Consider the following 15,963-nt stretch of genomic DNA (forward strand, 5'->3'; position numbering starts at 1 on the left):
ATCCAGTGCCACAGAGGTGGGATGCTTCTCCAACAACCTACTCAGCTCCTCCCCGGCATCTTAATTTCTGTCCCCCCAAGCCACTGAACCACTCACTCCCTGGGATCAGACACTTCTTACAGATGAGACACTTCTTTGTAGTTTCCCAGTATAAAGCCAAGCAGGCAATATGCTTCATCACACTCTTTCCACACTCAAGTAGTCATTTGATTTGACAAGTTTTATTTCTAATGCCAGTTTTATTGCTAGCCTGGATAGCTACTAGTATGTTTAACTGTTCTAAGTTTTGGAGAAGAGACTCTGTTGTCCATCTATTTATTTACATCTTTAACACTTCCACTGTTCCTACGACTATTGTCCAATCTGTAGGTAGAGTAGTATATTTTATTGATAAACCAGTACTAAAACATGTCAAACATTAATCTTTGTAAATTTAATCTATTGGTATTTTAAAAAAATGTAAGCTATTTTTGTTCCTATAACTTTTTCTAAAGACAGCTGATAGTGATAATTATTGTATAAATTATGCTTCTAATCCAGGGTAGTCATAAGAATCATAGGGTTGTGGAGTTGGAAGGGACCACAGAGGTCATCTGGTCCAACCCTCTGCAATGCAGGAGCCCTTTTGCCCAACATGGGGCTCGAACCCACAACCTTGCCCTCAGAGAATAAACTGAAGAGCTGGTGGAAGTTTAGTTTGTGTACTTTTTATTTTAAAAATTGCCTTCCCCATGATAGATATAACCATTAGCTAAATTCTTATAAATTATGCTAATACTTTGTCTTTACGCTTTATACATGAAGCGTTTGTCAACATTATAGTTTACTAAATTATTATTTACATTTATGCAGGACTGGAAAAGGCAACATATTATAAATATAAAAACCAAAAAGGGAAAACGTGGCTCTAATTTGCTATAGTTAATCAAGGAATGAAGTGTAATTTCTATCTGCATTACCTCATTTTCCCTTAAAGGCTACTTAATGATAGAATGAGTCATAACATTACATTCTGGCTTCTGTTCTATGATGATGAAAGGAAAGGAAATCATGCTCTTTGTGTACCCTGTTAGAATTTAAAATATATTCTTTCAAGCAATGGTATGGTTCCTTAACATTATATTCAAGATGATCAACAGAATTTTCTTGCTGTAACACCTGGTTTACATGCCAGTATGACATATTTTAATTTCTAATCTGAGAACCAGTGTGGCAGTAATGGTTAGAGGGTTGGACTATGACCTGGGAGACTAGAGTTCCAATCCCTATTCAGCCATGAAGCTCACTGGGTGACCTTGGGCCAGTCAACATCTCTTAGCCTATCCTACCACACAGGGTTGTTGTGAGGATGAAATGGGGAGGAAGAGAACTATTTACACCACATTGAGCTCTTTGGAGGAAAATGGTGGTATATAAATAACTCTCTATCTTATCTATCCATCATGCTCAGTGGTTTCTGAACACATTTGGCCTCACGGCAGACTCCTGTCTCCACTATTTTTTGGAGACAATGCAAAACATTGGGTAAAATGCCTCAATAATAATCTTTCCCCACCCTCATTTAAGGAGGAAACAGGTTACGTGAAATCTGTCCTGAAAATCAGGACCTGAGCTCATGGTTTGTTCTTCCCCATCTGAACAAACCATGAATGATAACGAAGGTTTGTTCACATCTTACAGCCCATAGTCAAGGAAAGCAAACTGCAAGCTTGGGTTTGGACAGTATGACAAGCCAATGTCTGGTTTCTTTAGTCTGGCATGGGAGAAGTGCCAGTCAGTGCTGCCAGTACTGAGCTGAGAGGACCAGTGTTCTAACCCAGTATGCTGCTAGCATGTAAATTCACTTTCAGTTTAGAAACTTTAATCTTCCTTTTATACAATGAACTCAAAGTAACTCAAATTAACTTCATAGCACATATTTTAACAACTCTGTTTTCTAACAGCTCAGAAACCAATGTTCCTTTCCCCAGCTGATTAAATAATTGAGTCTTTACTGTTTGTGATTTTTCAGTGTAAATATGCACACGAGTACACACTATTTGTTTGTGCATAGTTGGCCTCACACAGATGACTGAGATTGCAAAAGAAAATCCTAATAATATTCCAACCTATACTTAACTAAGGGGGGGGGGCATATTCTTTCTTCAGCAATAGTGGCATTGCTGTTGTTTATATTTGCCCAAGGTAGCAAGAGAGAAACTTTGGTAAAGGATATACCTTAACTATTTATGTGCTTGTGCACACATTCATGTGTAATTACATCAGTGTAGTGATGACTGTAGTTTACACATATGGCACAATCACACTGCCTACCACATTCTTTAACATTCTTAACTTTCTCCCTAGTCCTGGCCGTTCTCCAGTGTCCTTTGATAGTGAAATAGTAATGATGAACCATGTATACAAAGAAAGATTTCCAAAGGTAAGAACCATTTTCATAAATTTATTTTTCAGTCCATTTATTGAGGCACTAAGATCAGATTTCTGATACAAAGACATTCTGCAGTCTTCCAATTATTTAGGAAAATGGCCCTGTTTATTTAAAATGAAAATTAAAAAACAGACCCCCATCATTTTTGCAATCAATATTGAATGAAATCAAACTTATATTGCACTTATACTGAAATTGTAGATGTTATGTAAAAAAATCTAGCAAAACACTGTCATCTTGCCCTCATATATGTGGGGAAACATTTAAAGTTTTAATGACTTGTGATGCAAAACATTTGTTTGTTTTAATGGTAAATATAAGCTCCTATCATGGTCTGCATCTGAAAGGGCCATATCTTTGGTGCCATGGTTGAACGGAAAAGAAACAACACATATGGCACAGCAGAGACTGTTAAGTGCATTGTTGCATAATTTTTTGTAGGCTGGAGCATTGTTTTGCTGTTTTAAATGTAGTTAAATTATTTTACTCTTTACAAAACATGTTCTGCCAGTTGCTTTGTAGACTATTTTGTGTGTATGGAAAAACATACGTATTTAGGTTAATGTGTAAGGTAAAGGTAAAGGGACCCCTGACGATTAAGTCCAGTTGCGAACGACTCTAGGGTTGCGGCGCTCATCTTGCTGTACAGGCCGAGGGAGCCAGCGTTTGTCCGCTTCCTCAGACAGTTTTTCTTGGTCATGTAGCCAGCATGACTAAGCCGCTTCTGGCACAACCAGAGCAGCGCATGGAAATGCTGTTTACCTTCCCACCGGAGTGGTACCTATTTATCTACTGCACTGCATGGTTTCAAACTGCTAGGTTTGGCAGGAGCTGGGACAGAGCAACTGGAGCTCACCCAGTCGTGGGGATTCAAACAACTGATAAGGCAAGCCCAAGCGGCACAGTGGTTTAACCCACAGCACCACCCACGCCCCAGGTTAATGTGTAAGATAAACAAATTGCAGGAGGATCGTACCATTTTGTGGCTTTATGGACATCATCCTTCCCAGGAAGGATGTGTGGAGCCAACCACACATTCATAGGAAATTCATTAATTGAACTTAAAGTGGTATTCAACCACTTGGGAGTGGATTCGTTGACATTAATGAACATGACCAAGTTATCCATTACTTTCAGCGGGTCTACTCTGTGTAAAACTTAGTTGGATACCACTCATAGTTTTTCTACGGCAGGACAAATAGCAACTTTGGGGAGATAGAGATGAGGGGGAAGGTTAAACTTTCCTCTTCCTATTTACGAAAAAAACCACATCCCACTTCCTACTTCCACAGCTGCTGCTCTGATCGAAATCAGGGCATGGTTATATTGAAGTAAAAACATCTAAAGGGCCAAACTACACATTGCGAAAGATTCCATTTCATCTCCTCCACCTAATATGTAGTTTAGCCTGTGTATTTCAACCTGTTTTAAACCTAGGGTGTTCTAGTTTACTTGAAATTTATTTGTGTGTGTTCGAAATTAGTCCACCTTTCACCTAGAAATTGCTTCAACTTCATGACACTGAAGCATTCAAATTAGGAATGGTGGTGATGGAGGACAACGCTTGTTCAGTCTCTGTAGCCAAAATTCCTAAACAGTCAAACAAAACCCATGAGTTAGATTTGGTATGTTTACTTCAGTTCAAATGTAGATATTTTCATAGCAAAATGTCTGTAACTATTCTTCTACATTGTTTAGGCCACAGCCCAGATGGAGGAACGGCTGGCCGAGTTTATTGCATCCAGCGCACCAGAGAACGTGCTACAGCTAGCAGATGGGGTCCTAAGTTTCATTCACCATCAAGTTATTGAATTGGCCAGAGACTGCTTGGATAAATCACGTGAAGGTCTTATTACTTCTCGGTACTTTTATGAGTTGCAGGAAAACCTTGAGAAGCTCCTACAAGATGTAAGTATTTAATTCACAGGCTATCAGCTTCAGCCTGCCTTGCTGTAACCTGAAATAATTCACATGGCAACCCTCTACATAGTGCAGGCTACATCCACAAAGCACAGGGGCAAACAGAATGCACCATATAGGTGCTTCAGACCAACACCCCACCCCAGTTAATTCAAGCCACAGCCCATCTAAATGGAGATGAAAACGTTTGCTTCATTCAAATAGTGAGGGGATTATTTATACCTAATGTGTGAAACTCAGGTTTTCTGTTAGATTTAAGTAGCTTTTGATGTTATGGTTTTGTTTTATTTTGTATTTAAATTGTTTATATTTTAACTATCGGAAGACACCCAGTGAATATTATGTAATGAGGTGTTGTGCCATAAAGAAATGAGTAGAGTTTACCACATTTATCCAGATCTATATTTATTAACATTCCTTTGTTTCTGAACTGACCTTCTACAGAGGGAGCCAATGAGATCTGAGTTGTCAGGGGGAGCTGGTACTTGTTAATCCCCCCCTCCCCCAAATTGGCCACCTCTACAAAAGAAGGCATGAAGATTAGGTAGTGGGAAGAAATATATTTGGGATAAATGTTAATGTACCTGAAAGGAGCAGGATAAAGGAGAGTCTGTAGGATTCCTGTTACGAAGAAAAGCGAGACACTCCTATTTCCCCTCCTCTTCTTCCTTTGCTCTAAAAATACTGGCCTCCAAGTTTATTATGTAAATACCCTCCTGCATAGTCTACCTTCTGTTATGACTGCATACATCCCAGATTTCTCATAACAAAGTCTCTGTTTCTCACAAACTCAGGGTTCATTTTAAACCAGTCAATTGTAGAAAGAATCAGCCTTGTAGGTGTACTATATTCTTGGTTGAAGAAGAACGAATACAGTCAAGTTAGGCACTCTTAATTTGTAGGTCTCACTGAAAGTCCTAAACATATGCTGAAATCAGTCATAGATGAAAGCACTTGATTGTGGTGAGACTGCATCTGGCATTTGTAAAATCTCCCAAACACCACTTACTACAAATGGAAATGTTGGACTACAACTCCTATCATCTCTGACCATGCTGGCTGGAATTAATGGGAGCTGGAGTCTGACAACATCTTGGGGGGGGGGTCATGAGTTCTCAAGCCCTGCTTTATTTAGACTGAACAGTTAACCTTTTCTTCTAAACTGTATTGTTATATAGGATTTATTTGAAAGTTTGGGGAAATGCAACTAGAATTTGATTATATTTTATGAAAACACATGAGTCAGCATTTTGGAAACAAATACTTACTATACATGCATTGAAATTAGCTTTGTTAACTGAAAGATAATACAAATTGAGAATTAAGAAAAGTAATAACCTTCACACTGAATTACTAGAAAGCATGAAATGCATACACATTTGGCTTTCAAAACAAACAAAGAAGAAACAATTGAAGAAGAAACAACTTGTAGATACAGCAAAGCCGCAGAGGTTTTAGTAAGTTTATATCAGTAGTTGCTTGTGTTGCCCACTTAACCTGAAATCCCGATTAAAGTTGCTGTTCTTAATAGGGTTTAAGTGCATTGGTTCTTGTATGGCTGGCTTGATCTATATCAGTATATTAGCTCAATTACAGAGTTGTGACTTGAATATCACTGCTGTTGGTCCTGCTAAACCCCAGGGGAGGACAGTGATTTTAATTTCATGCCCCAGTGGCTACAGTTAGTGACGGATGAGTCTTTCAGATAAGGGAATCACTTTGTAAATTGCCCATTGCTACCTCCAGTACATATGTCACTGGAAATGACTTCGTTTCTATAAACAAATGACACAAGCTTCAGCCCATAGCCCTTGTGGTTACCCCACCCCCTTCCCTCAAGGAGGCGGGGGGACCTGAAATGACACCCGCAACCTTCAGACAAGCATGTTGTCATTGGGAGCTGCTAATTAGATGGCATGCATCATACCAAGGGAAGGGAGGCAAACGATAGGCAGTTGTTTGGCATATAACCTATTCACTGAAGATGTAATAAAAGTGGGATGTCTTCTAAACAAGACATTTGGAGCGATGTCGAGGCTATTGTGTGAAATACGGAAACAAGAAACAACGATTTTACTAAGGACTCTGGAGCTGCAGCACTGTGCAGATATCATGGCTGAGTGGCTGCTACAAGTTGTGTTCATTTTTGTGTTTATGTAATCTTGTTTCTAACTGTTGTGTTTTTAATTTCTACATAGCTTAACTTTTCAATACTCAGAGCAAATTACAAGTTGTAGTAAAACTTTCAATCTAATTCTAGCTATAGCAGTTTTTAAAGTTACTGAACGTTTTTATTAACGTAAATGGACATGATCACATGGCAAACTTCTTAAAATCTGTTTTAAATAAAGCTAGTCCTTGTTGGTCTATGAAAATTGTTTTCAGTATTTAAAGCAGTGGTTTCCTTTCTGAATAATCGTACTACCTCATATTATGTTTCAGTGAGTGTGTGTGTGTGTGTGTGTATGTATGTGTATATATATATATATATATATATATATATATATATATATATTACAAAATCCAAACTAAATCAGTTAAAGGAATTGTACAGTTTCCTTTAATGGAATGTGAATTACAAATTCTGAAATACTTGGCAAATTTTCATTGCAATATGTATCTATATATTGCGTTAGTTTAAGAGATTTGAAATCTTTCCTGTGACATCTTGAGTGAAGGGCTTATGTACTGTGCATGCATACTCTAAACAGATATTGTAAGCAGAATTAGACCCAAATTTGTAAACAGAATTATATACCAAACAGTCATTCTAATATGTGAGCCAAATTAAGTAGTTGGTAATTTCCCCATAAACAACAGGGTGTGTATGTCTCTTCTTAAATGCACACAGTGGTCTCTGTTTGCAGTTTGTGCCAATCTTATTTTTCCAAATTCCTTAGTAATGCCAATGCTTTCTTACTACTGGCCAGTGTATGAATTTTCATTTCTTTTCAGTGAACGTTAGCAACCAATTTCTTTGCTGCTGGTAGTTACCTGCACATTTCTTGATTAAATGCTTGTGCCTGCAAGCTGCTAAAAAGCTCAGGTTATTTTTTGTGTGTGTCCCCCATATGGTATTTGAAACCTGTTTGTGAGTATTATTTATCATTCCAGTGAACATACCTGTAGTTGTGTTTAATTTCTCTGGAATACTATGAGCTTGAAGAGTGAACTATGTCTTACATGTTCTTTGTATAGCTATTATTGTATTGAGCTAGGGTGATGGAAAAAAAATATTCTTTTCTTTTCTTGTAAAATGTGCACACAAGATTTAGTGGGCCAACAAAATGCTGACTGTCCCAGTGTTTGAATATTATGTCATCAATCAACAAATAAAAACTTTTGACTGAACCAGTCCATGTGGCTTTATAATGTATAGATACTATTTGTACTATGACATTAATAATAGAATATTGATGGCATTCTGCATGCAGCTCTATAGACACCTTGTTCAGCTTACTATTTCCTTTTGGGACTATTTTTGTGTGCACTGCAGTTTGTTTAATGTCTTCATGGAAGAATTATAAAATAGAATATCTTTGAGAGTGGAAGTGAAAAAAATAACACAAAGAAAAGTCAACGTCAAGTAAATCTTGAAATAAAAACCTATTTTGGCATAGAAAAAACCCAATGTATAATTAATTAACACTCTTTTTTGAAAGAAAGAAAAAAACCCTTTAAAAAGTTTCCAGTGAGTTTACCGTGAATAAACCTTCTGCAATATTGTTTGTGAATTGGCAGAGAATATTTTAGTGTCAAAACTTTGGCAACACAGAACTTGAAAAAAGGAAAAGGCTGCCTTTCTTCTATCATGCCTTCAGTGAATTATAGCTAAATAGCTGATGATAGCTACTCTACTTGATTTATGAGGGACTAATTCTTTGTTTAAACCATGATGTGACATCCTTTCCACAGGCTCACGAGCGATCAGAGAGCTCAGAAGTGGCATTTGTTACCCAGTTGGTGAAGAAGTTGATGATAATCATTGCACGGCCAGCACGATTGCTAGAATGTCTGGTAAGTAAAAAGCGTTTTTTAGGAGGTGTAGCAATATATTGTTTGATGAGTATGAAATGTAATTCCAGTGGAATCTTAACAGATTTTACCAACTGATAATGCATACAACAAGATAGGCTTTGAAAGAGCATACATTAGGAAAGACTTGGTGATTCCGTGAGAAGTACATAGTTCTATAGAAGTACATTGGCTATTACGTTGTTTTAAGTGTTTCTCTGCAGAATAGACCTTACCAGATTTTAAGTAGTCATTATGCACAGATAATGATAATAGATGCAGATTAGAGGACCGTGCAATGACTCTTCATGTCCAGCAGGAGATTTGATTGTTCTCTCCTGGAACAGCATCATGGCAAGTCACTTTGGATAACATGGATAATTCCAAGCATGTGTTAGGCTGTGGCATTGGGGAAGCTGTTTAGGATGAGAAACTGCAAGTTTTGGGATGTATTGCAAATTTATGAATGCACATAAAGCGTCTCTGTAGGTTGTGGATCATGTCCATAGAAGCATGGTGATATAGGAAAACTTGCTAAGTCTCAGAACGGATACTAACTGTGCCAACTAGTTTCATTGTTAGGAAATTTTTCCTAAAAAAAAAATCCTTGTACAACATTAATTAATTAAGCATCTTAGAAATTTACATTTTAGAACTAGAGCAGGCAGTGCCCTTATAGATCATATAGTCCAATTACAGTCTTTAAAATGCAGTATATTTCATACTTAAAAGACTCTCTTGCCAAGTGCATGACTAGGTCTGAATTCTTCAAGGAAGCAGACTCCAGATGTTTGCTAGACACGTTTCCCGCTGCATCCCGGCCCCTACCATATATACAGCAATAGCTATAATACTAAATGTAAGTAATGGCTGTAGTTTAGCTGAGTTGATAAGATCCCGCAGTTAACAATATGTGAAGTCCTGTTAAAATGGGGTGCTTGAGCTGAAGCAGTTCAAATCAGCTCTGGGCCTGCAGACTCCCAGGTGAGGTGGCAATCAACAGGGCACTTACATGCGACAGTGGGAGAAGCTTTGAGCAGTAGGGCAAGTATTCATCTGTGGTGAGTGTGTCTCCAAGTAGTTTCTGGGGAAGCATCAGTTAATGTAGTTTATACTGCCTTAAGGTCCTCTGTCTGATTAATGTTGTAGCAGTGATCATTGTCTTCCATATTCGACACATAATAAGAAAGAACATTATGTTTGTTTAGCTATGATGCCATTGTACTTGTTGGGCCTTTTCTCTCATCTGAAATTTTATTTGTTTATTGATACAGATAGGTAGCCGTGTTGGTCTGCCATAGTCAAAACAAAATAAATTCCTTCCAGTAGCACCTTAAAGACCAACTAAGTTAGTTCTTGGTATGAGCTTTCGTGTGCATGCAGAAGTTACCAGACCCTTCTATATAGTGAGAAGGTGGGTGGTGGGAATGGGTGATTGGCAGATAGCTGTGATGAGCCTGTTGACGACTCTTAACGACTGCAATAGGTCTTACAGGAAAAGGCAAGGGGTGAGAAGGTGAAAAATGGCTTTGTCATGTATAATGAGATAAGAATCCAATGTCTTTGTTCAGACCAGGTCTCTCCATGGTGTGGGGTAACTGCAGTTTGAGGTCAGTTGTAGGTACATTTCTCAGTGGATAGAGCACTGCTAAAGATGGGCCTGGACTAAAATCCCATCTCAGCCTGCTACACTTCCTTCAAAGGCTTGGACAAGCTACTTTTATGTAACTGTTCCCCATCCACAAAATGGGAATAAAAGGGCTTGTTTTGTCTCTTTCCTTTCTAATTATTGGGAATAGGGTGATAAATGAATGTTACCATGATTATGAAAAGGTAAAATGTGAAGCTCACATTATTTGCTCTCCCTGCTTATTATGCTAGGAAATACTCGATGTGATGTTATAATTCTGATGTGTATAATCGTTTCTTCCTCCTGCCCCTTTTCTGTGTTGCCTTAAATTTTCCAAAGTAAAAAAAGCACAGTAATCCCCAATAATCGTTGACTGGGTTGTTTTTTTTTTTTACACAAGGCAATATACAGTCTTATTGCTGTGCATATTGTACCAGTGAGAGATGAGCTGTTGGCTGCTGAATCCAGTTCATAACTTGAATGTAGAAGGACCCACATGTTTGTAAATGGCATCTTTATTCTTATCATTCTTAAAATATCTCACCACCCAGAGTTATAGTCTTTGGGAACTGAATTAACCACTCTCCTCTTGTATTCTTGTGCTTTAGGAGTTTGATCCTGAAGAGTTCTACCATCTGCTAGAAGCTGCTGAAGGCCATGCCAAGGAAGGGGAAGGAATTAAATGTGACATCCCTCGTTATATTATTTGCCAGCTGGGACTCACCAGGGATCCCCTGGAGGGTGAGGACTTTCACTTTGCTTTCTTAGGACTATATAGAGCACAAGTAGGTTAAGAAACAGAAGCCCTCCTTGTTACCTCCAGTCGCAATCCTATGCATGTCTGCTCAGAAGTAAGTTCCACTGAGTTCAATGGAACTTACTTCTGTGTTTGTGAGTATAATATTGCAAGATTAGTCTGAGGGCTGATTCACACATTAAAAAATACAGTGGTTGTGTATTAAGTGTGAGAGGTAAACTGCTTTTTTTAAAAAAATGTTTATATACAGTAATTACATAGTGAGTGAGAGCTACAGTTAGCACCAGGTGACCACAAAGTATTTCCAAAGGTGGTTTCCTTTACGGGGTCCATGCAGTGTACACAGTAACATCATAATGTGTGGCGTGGCCCTGGGTGGCACATCTTTGACTGACGTATTTTCCATCTTCAGCATTCTGTGCTCTCCAGCTTCCAGGTAAATGGTGACTTTTCTGATGTACTGTTTGCTCATCAGAATCTTTGAGATGAAATGGACACTTTTGTAAAATTGTGGAATTATTGCTTTAACCCTAAATAAACACACACGTTGCAATTAGTTTGTTTAAATGTTCTGGAGAAACTTTTGATTAAAGAATCCTGCTATGAAAAAATATTATGAACACCACCTTCTTCCACTTGAAGCCTTCAGATTTTGGCCACATACTCTTGAGTATGGAGAACTGTGTGACTTAGCTTGCATGTGGGTGAAGAAACTAGGTATGTGATCACCATATTGCATACTATTATATCCTAAGAGTGTGCATTTCTGGTTTCCCCCCAGAAATGGCCCAGCTGAACAGCTTTGATAGTCCAGACACACCAGAGACAGATGATTCTACTGAGGGAAAGGTACTGAGTTAAATGATCACTTTTAATCATGTAATAGCTGGTCTGTAATAAAGCCATTCTGTGTTAATAGGGTATTATTAAAGTCTAAATTGTGCATGGATATATTGATTTATGTTCATGAAGAATACCTGAATGCTCTATATTTAAAAAGGAGATTAAAATTTTACACTCTTCTACCGCCTGCCCCCTCCCCATGCATGGACATACATGATGTGTTTCAGTCAGAAACAGTAAGAATTGCTCCAGTCTTTCTCTGGATAATATCAGTAAAGAGCTACAAAAGTATATGTTAAATTGTTGAAATAAAACAGGTAGAACAAAGTTTAAGAATAGAGATTTTAGAAGCACAGTGAAACCATTTAAAGACGCTTCCAAAGCAGATTTGGTTGTGATTGGCTTTAGACTTAAATAGATGTATTTTTAAAAGATTAACATTAAAAGGAGAGTGAAAAGTATTTCTGGTGTTTTCAGAGTCGGGGAGCCACTGTGCAAGCCAAGAAAACTCCATCTGAAGAGGAATTTGAAACAATTAAGCTAATCAGCAATGGTGCATATGGGTAAGGATATAAGATGATGTCTAGCCCTTAAAAGAAATTCATTTGAATTCTAACCATGAGTCATAAATGACAATGATGCAGGAGATCTGTAGCTATAGCTCCTGGTATTTGTACTTTAAATCCACTGCTGGGGGAGGGTAAGTCTGTCAGATTTGATTGAAACCATGCTGCCCCTCTGTGCTGTTTTTGTGATCTCTCTGTGCTATCCCCAGTGTAGAAGCACATTCAGCGTCCCCACAACTGCTTTAAAGTTAACCAAACATGTTTGAAGATCCCATATTGCACCTGTTTCAGCTCAAACATTGAGAAGTTCCACTACTCTTTATTCCCTGTGGCCCTGAATAAAATAGGGGGAAAGTATGAAATTAATTTTGATCACAAAATTTGGGAAGGGGGGGGGGGACACATGTCCAACGGTTCTCCTTGAAACTTTTCAATTTTATTTTATTTTTTACTTGGTAAGATTTTAAAAGATTTCATATATAATTGCATTCTAAACATTTCATAAAAGACTTGAGATGAGTTGATCAGCTACTCTTGTTATGCTGTGCTGATAATTCCCCCCCCCCCCCAGTTACTTGTGAAATATTCTGTATATAGTATGACACAGCAGTCTCTCTGAAAGAAAAGGAAATTGGCCTGATTATTCAAAAGAATTGGAAAATGTTGATATTAGTGCAGAGGCAGATAATGATATAATGATAAGCGTGAAAATAATATTTGATTATAGAAGTCCTGTTTCTTATAGATGAACATTACACATAGATCAGACAGAAACTATGACTTGTTGCGCTCACCCATTATGAATTTGAGTCAGAACTGAGATCTTATCAATATATTTATCATTGCAGAAGGAGCAGGGCAAGAAAAATCTTCGTAACTTTATCATCTAATCCAATAAGTGAATCCTGAATAAGAAAAGCAGGATTCAGAATTCCTGGAGTCTGCTCATGGCAGCACTAATGCAGTGCAACTTTCTTGTCTCAGTGCAGTGTTCTTGGTGCGCCACAGAACTACCCGTCAGCGCTTTGCAATGAAGAAGATCAATAAGCAGAATCTCATTTTGAGGAACCAAATTCAACAAGCTTTTGTGGAAAGAGACATACTAACATTTGCAGAGAATCCCTTTGTTGTGAGCATGTTCTGCTCTTTCGAAACCAAGAGGCATCTATGCATGGTTATGGAGTATGTGGAAGGTATTGTTTCACCACCATAGAATTCATCTTGTCACAATAATGATCTTACATGTTGACCAGAAAGTGGTAGAGAATTTTATATGTGCTGACTTGCATGGTGCTTTCCAGTATTCTCAAAAGTGTCCCATAGGTGCCATCTTAGAGGATGGGATAATAAATCCACTATGTGCCACAAAGGTTTTAACCTTGAATGGAGATGGGCATTCTCTTGAGGTGGTCCTGTTCATCATGGACTAGTTAGCCATGTTTGCTCTTGAAACCGTAGGTACTGGTATCTGACTTAAGGGTCATGTGAAAGAAATAAGAAATTGGAGAATGTTCACAGCGGAATGAATTGAATATACTCTTACACTATATTCTCTTCCATAGGGAAACAGCCATGGATTTTGAGGCTGGCTAATAACTATAATATTATCCGTACAGAATTAAGTGTAATGATGCTTGGCAGAGTCTGTCACTTGAGGAATAATTAAAATTAGTCAACTATCTGCGATCAGTGTCCCCTTATTTCTTAGGTTTGCAGTTTTTGTAGTGTTCTAAAATTCCAAGTTGTGCAACATCCAGGAGGGGTTTTTACCCAGCTAACTACATTTAAGAGTGAGAGTACTCACACGACAACTCCCATTTATGCCTTTAAAACCCACGAGTGCACTCAAAGTGGAGCACTATCCAGACACTTTAGCTAGTGCAGAGAGAGGTTCTCACCCCTTCATAGACTGGGTTCCTAGGAGCATACGATGCCAGTCTTCTGTTGTCTGTATAAGTTTTCTTATTTGGGAAGGTCAAAATTTTGACTTGCACAACTCTTGGTGGATTGGACCCCAGTATTCTTAGCAGAGGTTCATGTATCTTTTTGATGAACCAGAAGTATCCTCATTGCTTTTTTGTGTGTAAAGTGAGAACAGGAAAGCTACTGCAAGTCTGTTGCTCCATTTCTGTGCTGCTCCTTGTCCTTGGAGACTTGCAAAAGCCAGTGTTTTTTGTTTTGTTTTTAAGCACCGCAAGGTCTGTCATATTTTACCCAACAAGCACAGCTATTGTGGCTGGTGATGCCATGAGCACTACAGATCAGTCCTCCTCCTGTGCTTTCACTGTTGTGTATTACTATTTTGAAAAGTCTTTAGAAGCTAAGCATGACATAGGATACCCATTGCTGTAGAGAGTGCTCACCTAAATGTAAATACATACAACACTACCTTCTCTCAAGGAGCAATACACTAATGTTTTTCTTTCACCCCTTTCTTCTTTTGTGTACTTATGGGAACTGCTCCTCAGTAGTACACATTCATACTGGGAAAAGGGTTACAAGCCCAAGACTTCAGACTGTTATGCCAGAGGCAGTGTATTGGAGCAAATCTTAGCCAGTATAAAGGAGGATATTATTAAAATGTTGCACTGGCATATTGCAGTCTCGTACCCATAGCCACCTACCTGAGAATAAACCTCATTGAACTCAACAGAACTTGTTTCTGAATAGATGTGTATCGGATTTTGCTATAACAAGTTGCATTCATCAGATCTGGCTGACAGACAGTGACTTGACACAAATGTTTCTCATCTTTTTATGCTGTTCTTCTTTTTTAACCATGTTGTCTTAGGAGGTGATTGTGCAACTCTCTTGAAGAATATTGGAGCTTTACCTGTTGATATGGCAAGAATGTATTTTGCAGAAACTGTTCTGGCACTGGAATATCTCCACAATTATGGCATCGTCCACCGTGACCTAAAGCCTGACAAGTACGCTTTTAGCTTCTCATGTTTGGACCTGTAGTCGCAGCTGTCCATGCTAAAAATAGTTATAGGAACGATGTGTGCCATTCCCCCCCCCCCCCCGCAAGGGCAGGTTTTTATTTTAATTTTCTTGTTACTGAGCTCTTTCTGTACAGATGTCATTCTGTGCTTTTATTAGTGAAATATATTTGAAATATATTTAGGCGATTCATGATTGCTTAAATTTGAAGTGAGAGTTAAATTTTAAATATAACAAAGTGGGGGATCCCATTGTCCCTGTGCAGTGAGAAGGGCCTATACTTTAATAGCTGCTAAAAATGCAGACAGGGCACAACTTTATAGCAGATATCTTGGCTCAAACTTTAATTTTAAATGTTTGTGTACAAAGTTGCTCAGAAGTGAATCAGTAAGACATTAAAATGTTGCTGATCACTTTCATGCCCAGCTAAAGATACTCATGCTGATCTTTACAGTCCTGTGTGGCCTGAAAGTCATCACATTGAGATCAGTACGAGAGGCCCTGATCAGTGTTTCCTCACTTAAGAGTGTGCCTTCATTGTGGAAAAGAGTGTATCTGTAGAATTCTCTGCCTGTGGAGGTTTGCCACATAGTATACTATGTGGCAGTCAAGACTCTAAATTAAGGACATTTTATCAAGTGTTTTGGTAGATCATAAACAGTATAACATTGTATAAAACTTTAGTTTGCTTTCCTTTTCAGTAACACTTACCTATTTTTGCTTCAGTCTTCTCATAACATCGATGGGTCACATCAAGCTGACAGACTTTGGCCTCTCTAAAATTGGCTTAATGAGCTTGACAACCAACCTATATGAAGGACACATTGAGAAAGATGCCAGAGAATTCTTGGATAAGCAG

The 15,963-nt window shown here is 38.3% G+C and overlaps 1 protein-coding gene across 6 annotated transcripts in view; it reads left to right on the forward strand.

The window, feature by feature from the left end:
• Positions 1-15,963, forward strand: part of MAST2 (microtubule associated serine/threonine kinase 2) — a 144,088-nt gene that overhangs the window by 107,895 nt on the left and 20,230 nt on the right. For all 6 annotated transcript variants that reach the window (XM_081913913.1, XM_081913911.1, XM_081913912.1 and 3 more), the window contains 9 exons: positions 2,347-2,422; positions 4,130-4,339; positions 8,267-8,368; positions 10,604-10,736; positions 11,534-11,601; positions 12,073-12,158; positions 13,146-13,354; positions 14,953-15,091; positions 15,831-15,963. In XM_081913913.1, coding sequence (XP_081770039.1) covers positions 2,347-2,422; positions 4,130-4,339; positions 8,267-8,368; positions 10,604-10,736; positions 11,534-11,601; positions 12,073-12,158; positions 13,146-13,354; positions 14,953-15,091; positions 15,831-15,963 — 1,156 coding nt within the window. The remainder of the gene's footprint in view (positions 1-2,346; positions 2,423-4,129; positions 4,340-8,266; positions 8,369-10,603; positions 10,737-11,533; positions 11,602-12,072; positions 12,159-13,145; positions 13,355-14,952; positions 15,092-15,830) is intronic.

Source organism: Podarcis melisellensis, assembly GCF_964234715.1.
Source record: "Podarcis melisellensis genome assembly, chromosome: 6".
In the NCBI taxonomy this organism is placed as follows: Eukaryota; Metazoa; Chordata; class Lepidosauria; order Squamata; family Lacertidae; genus Podarcis; species Podarcis melisellensis.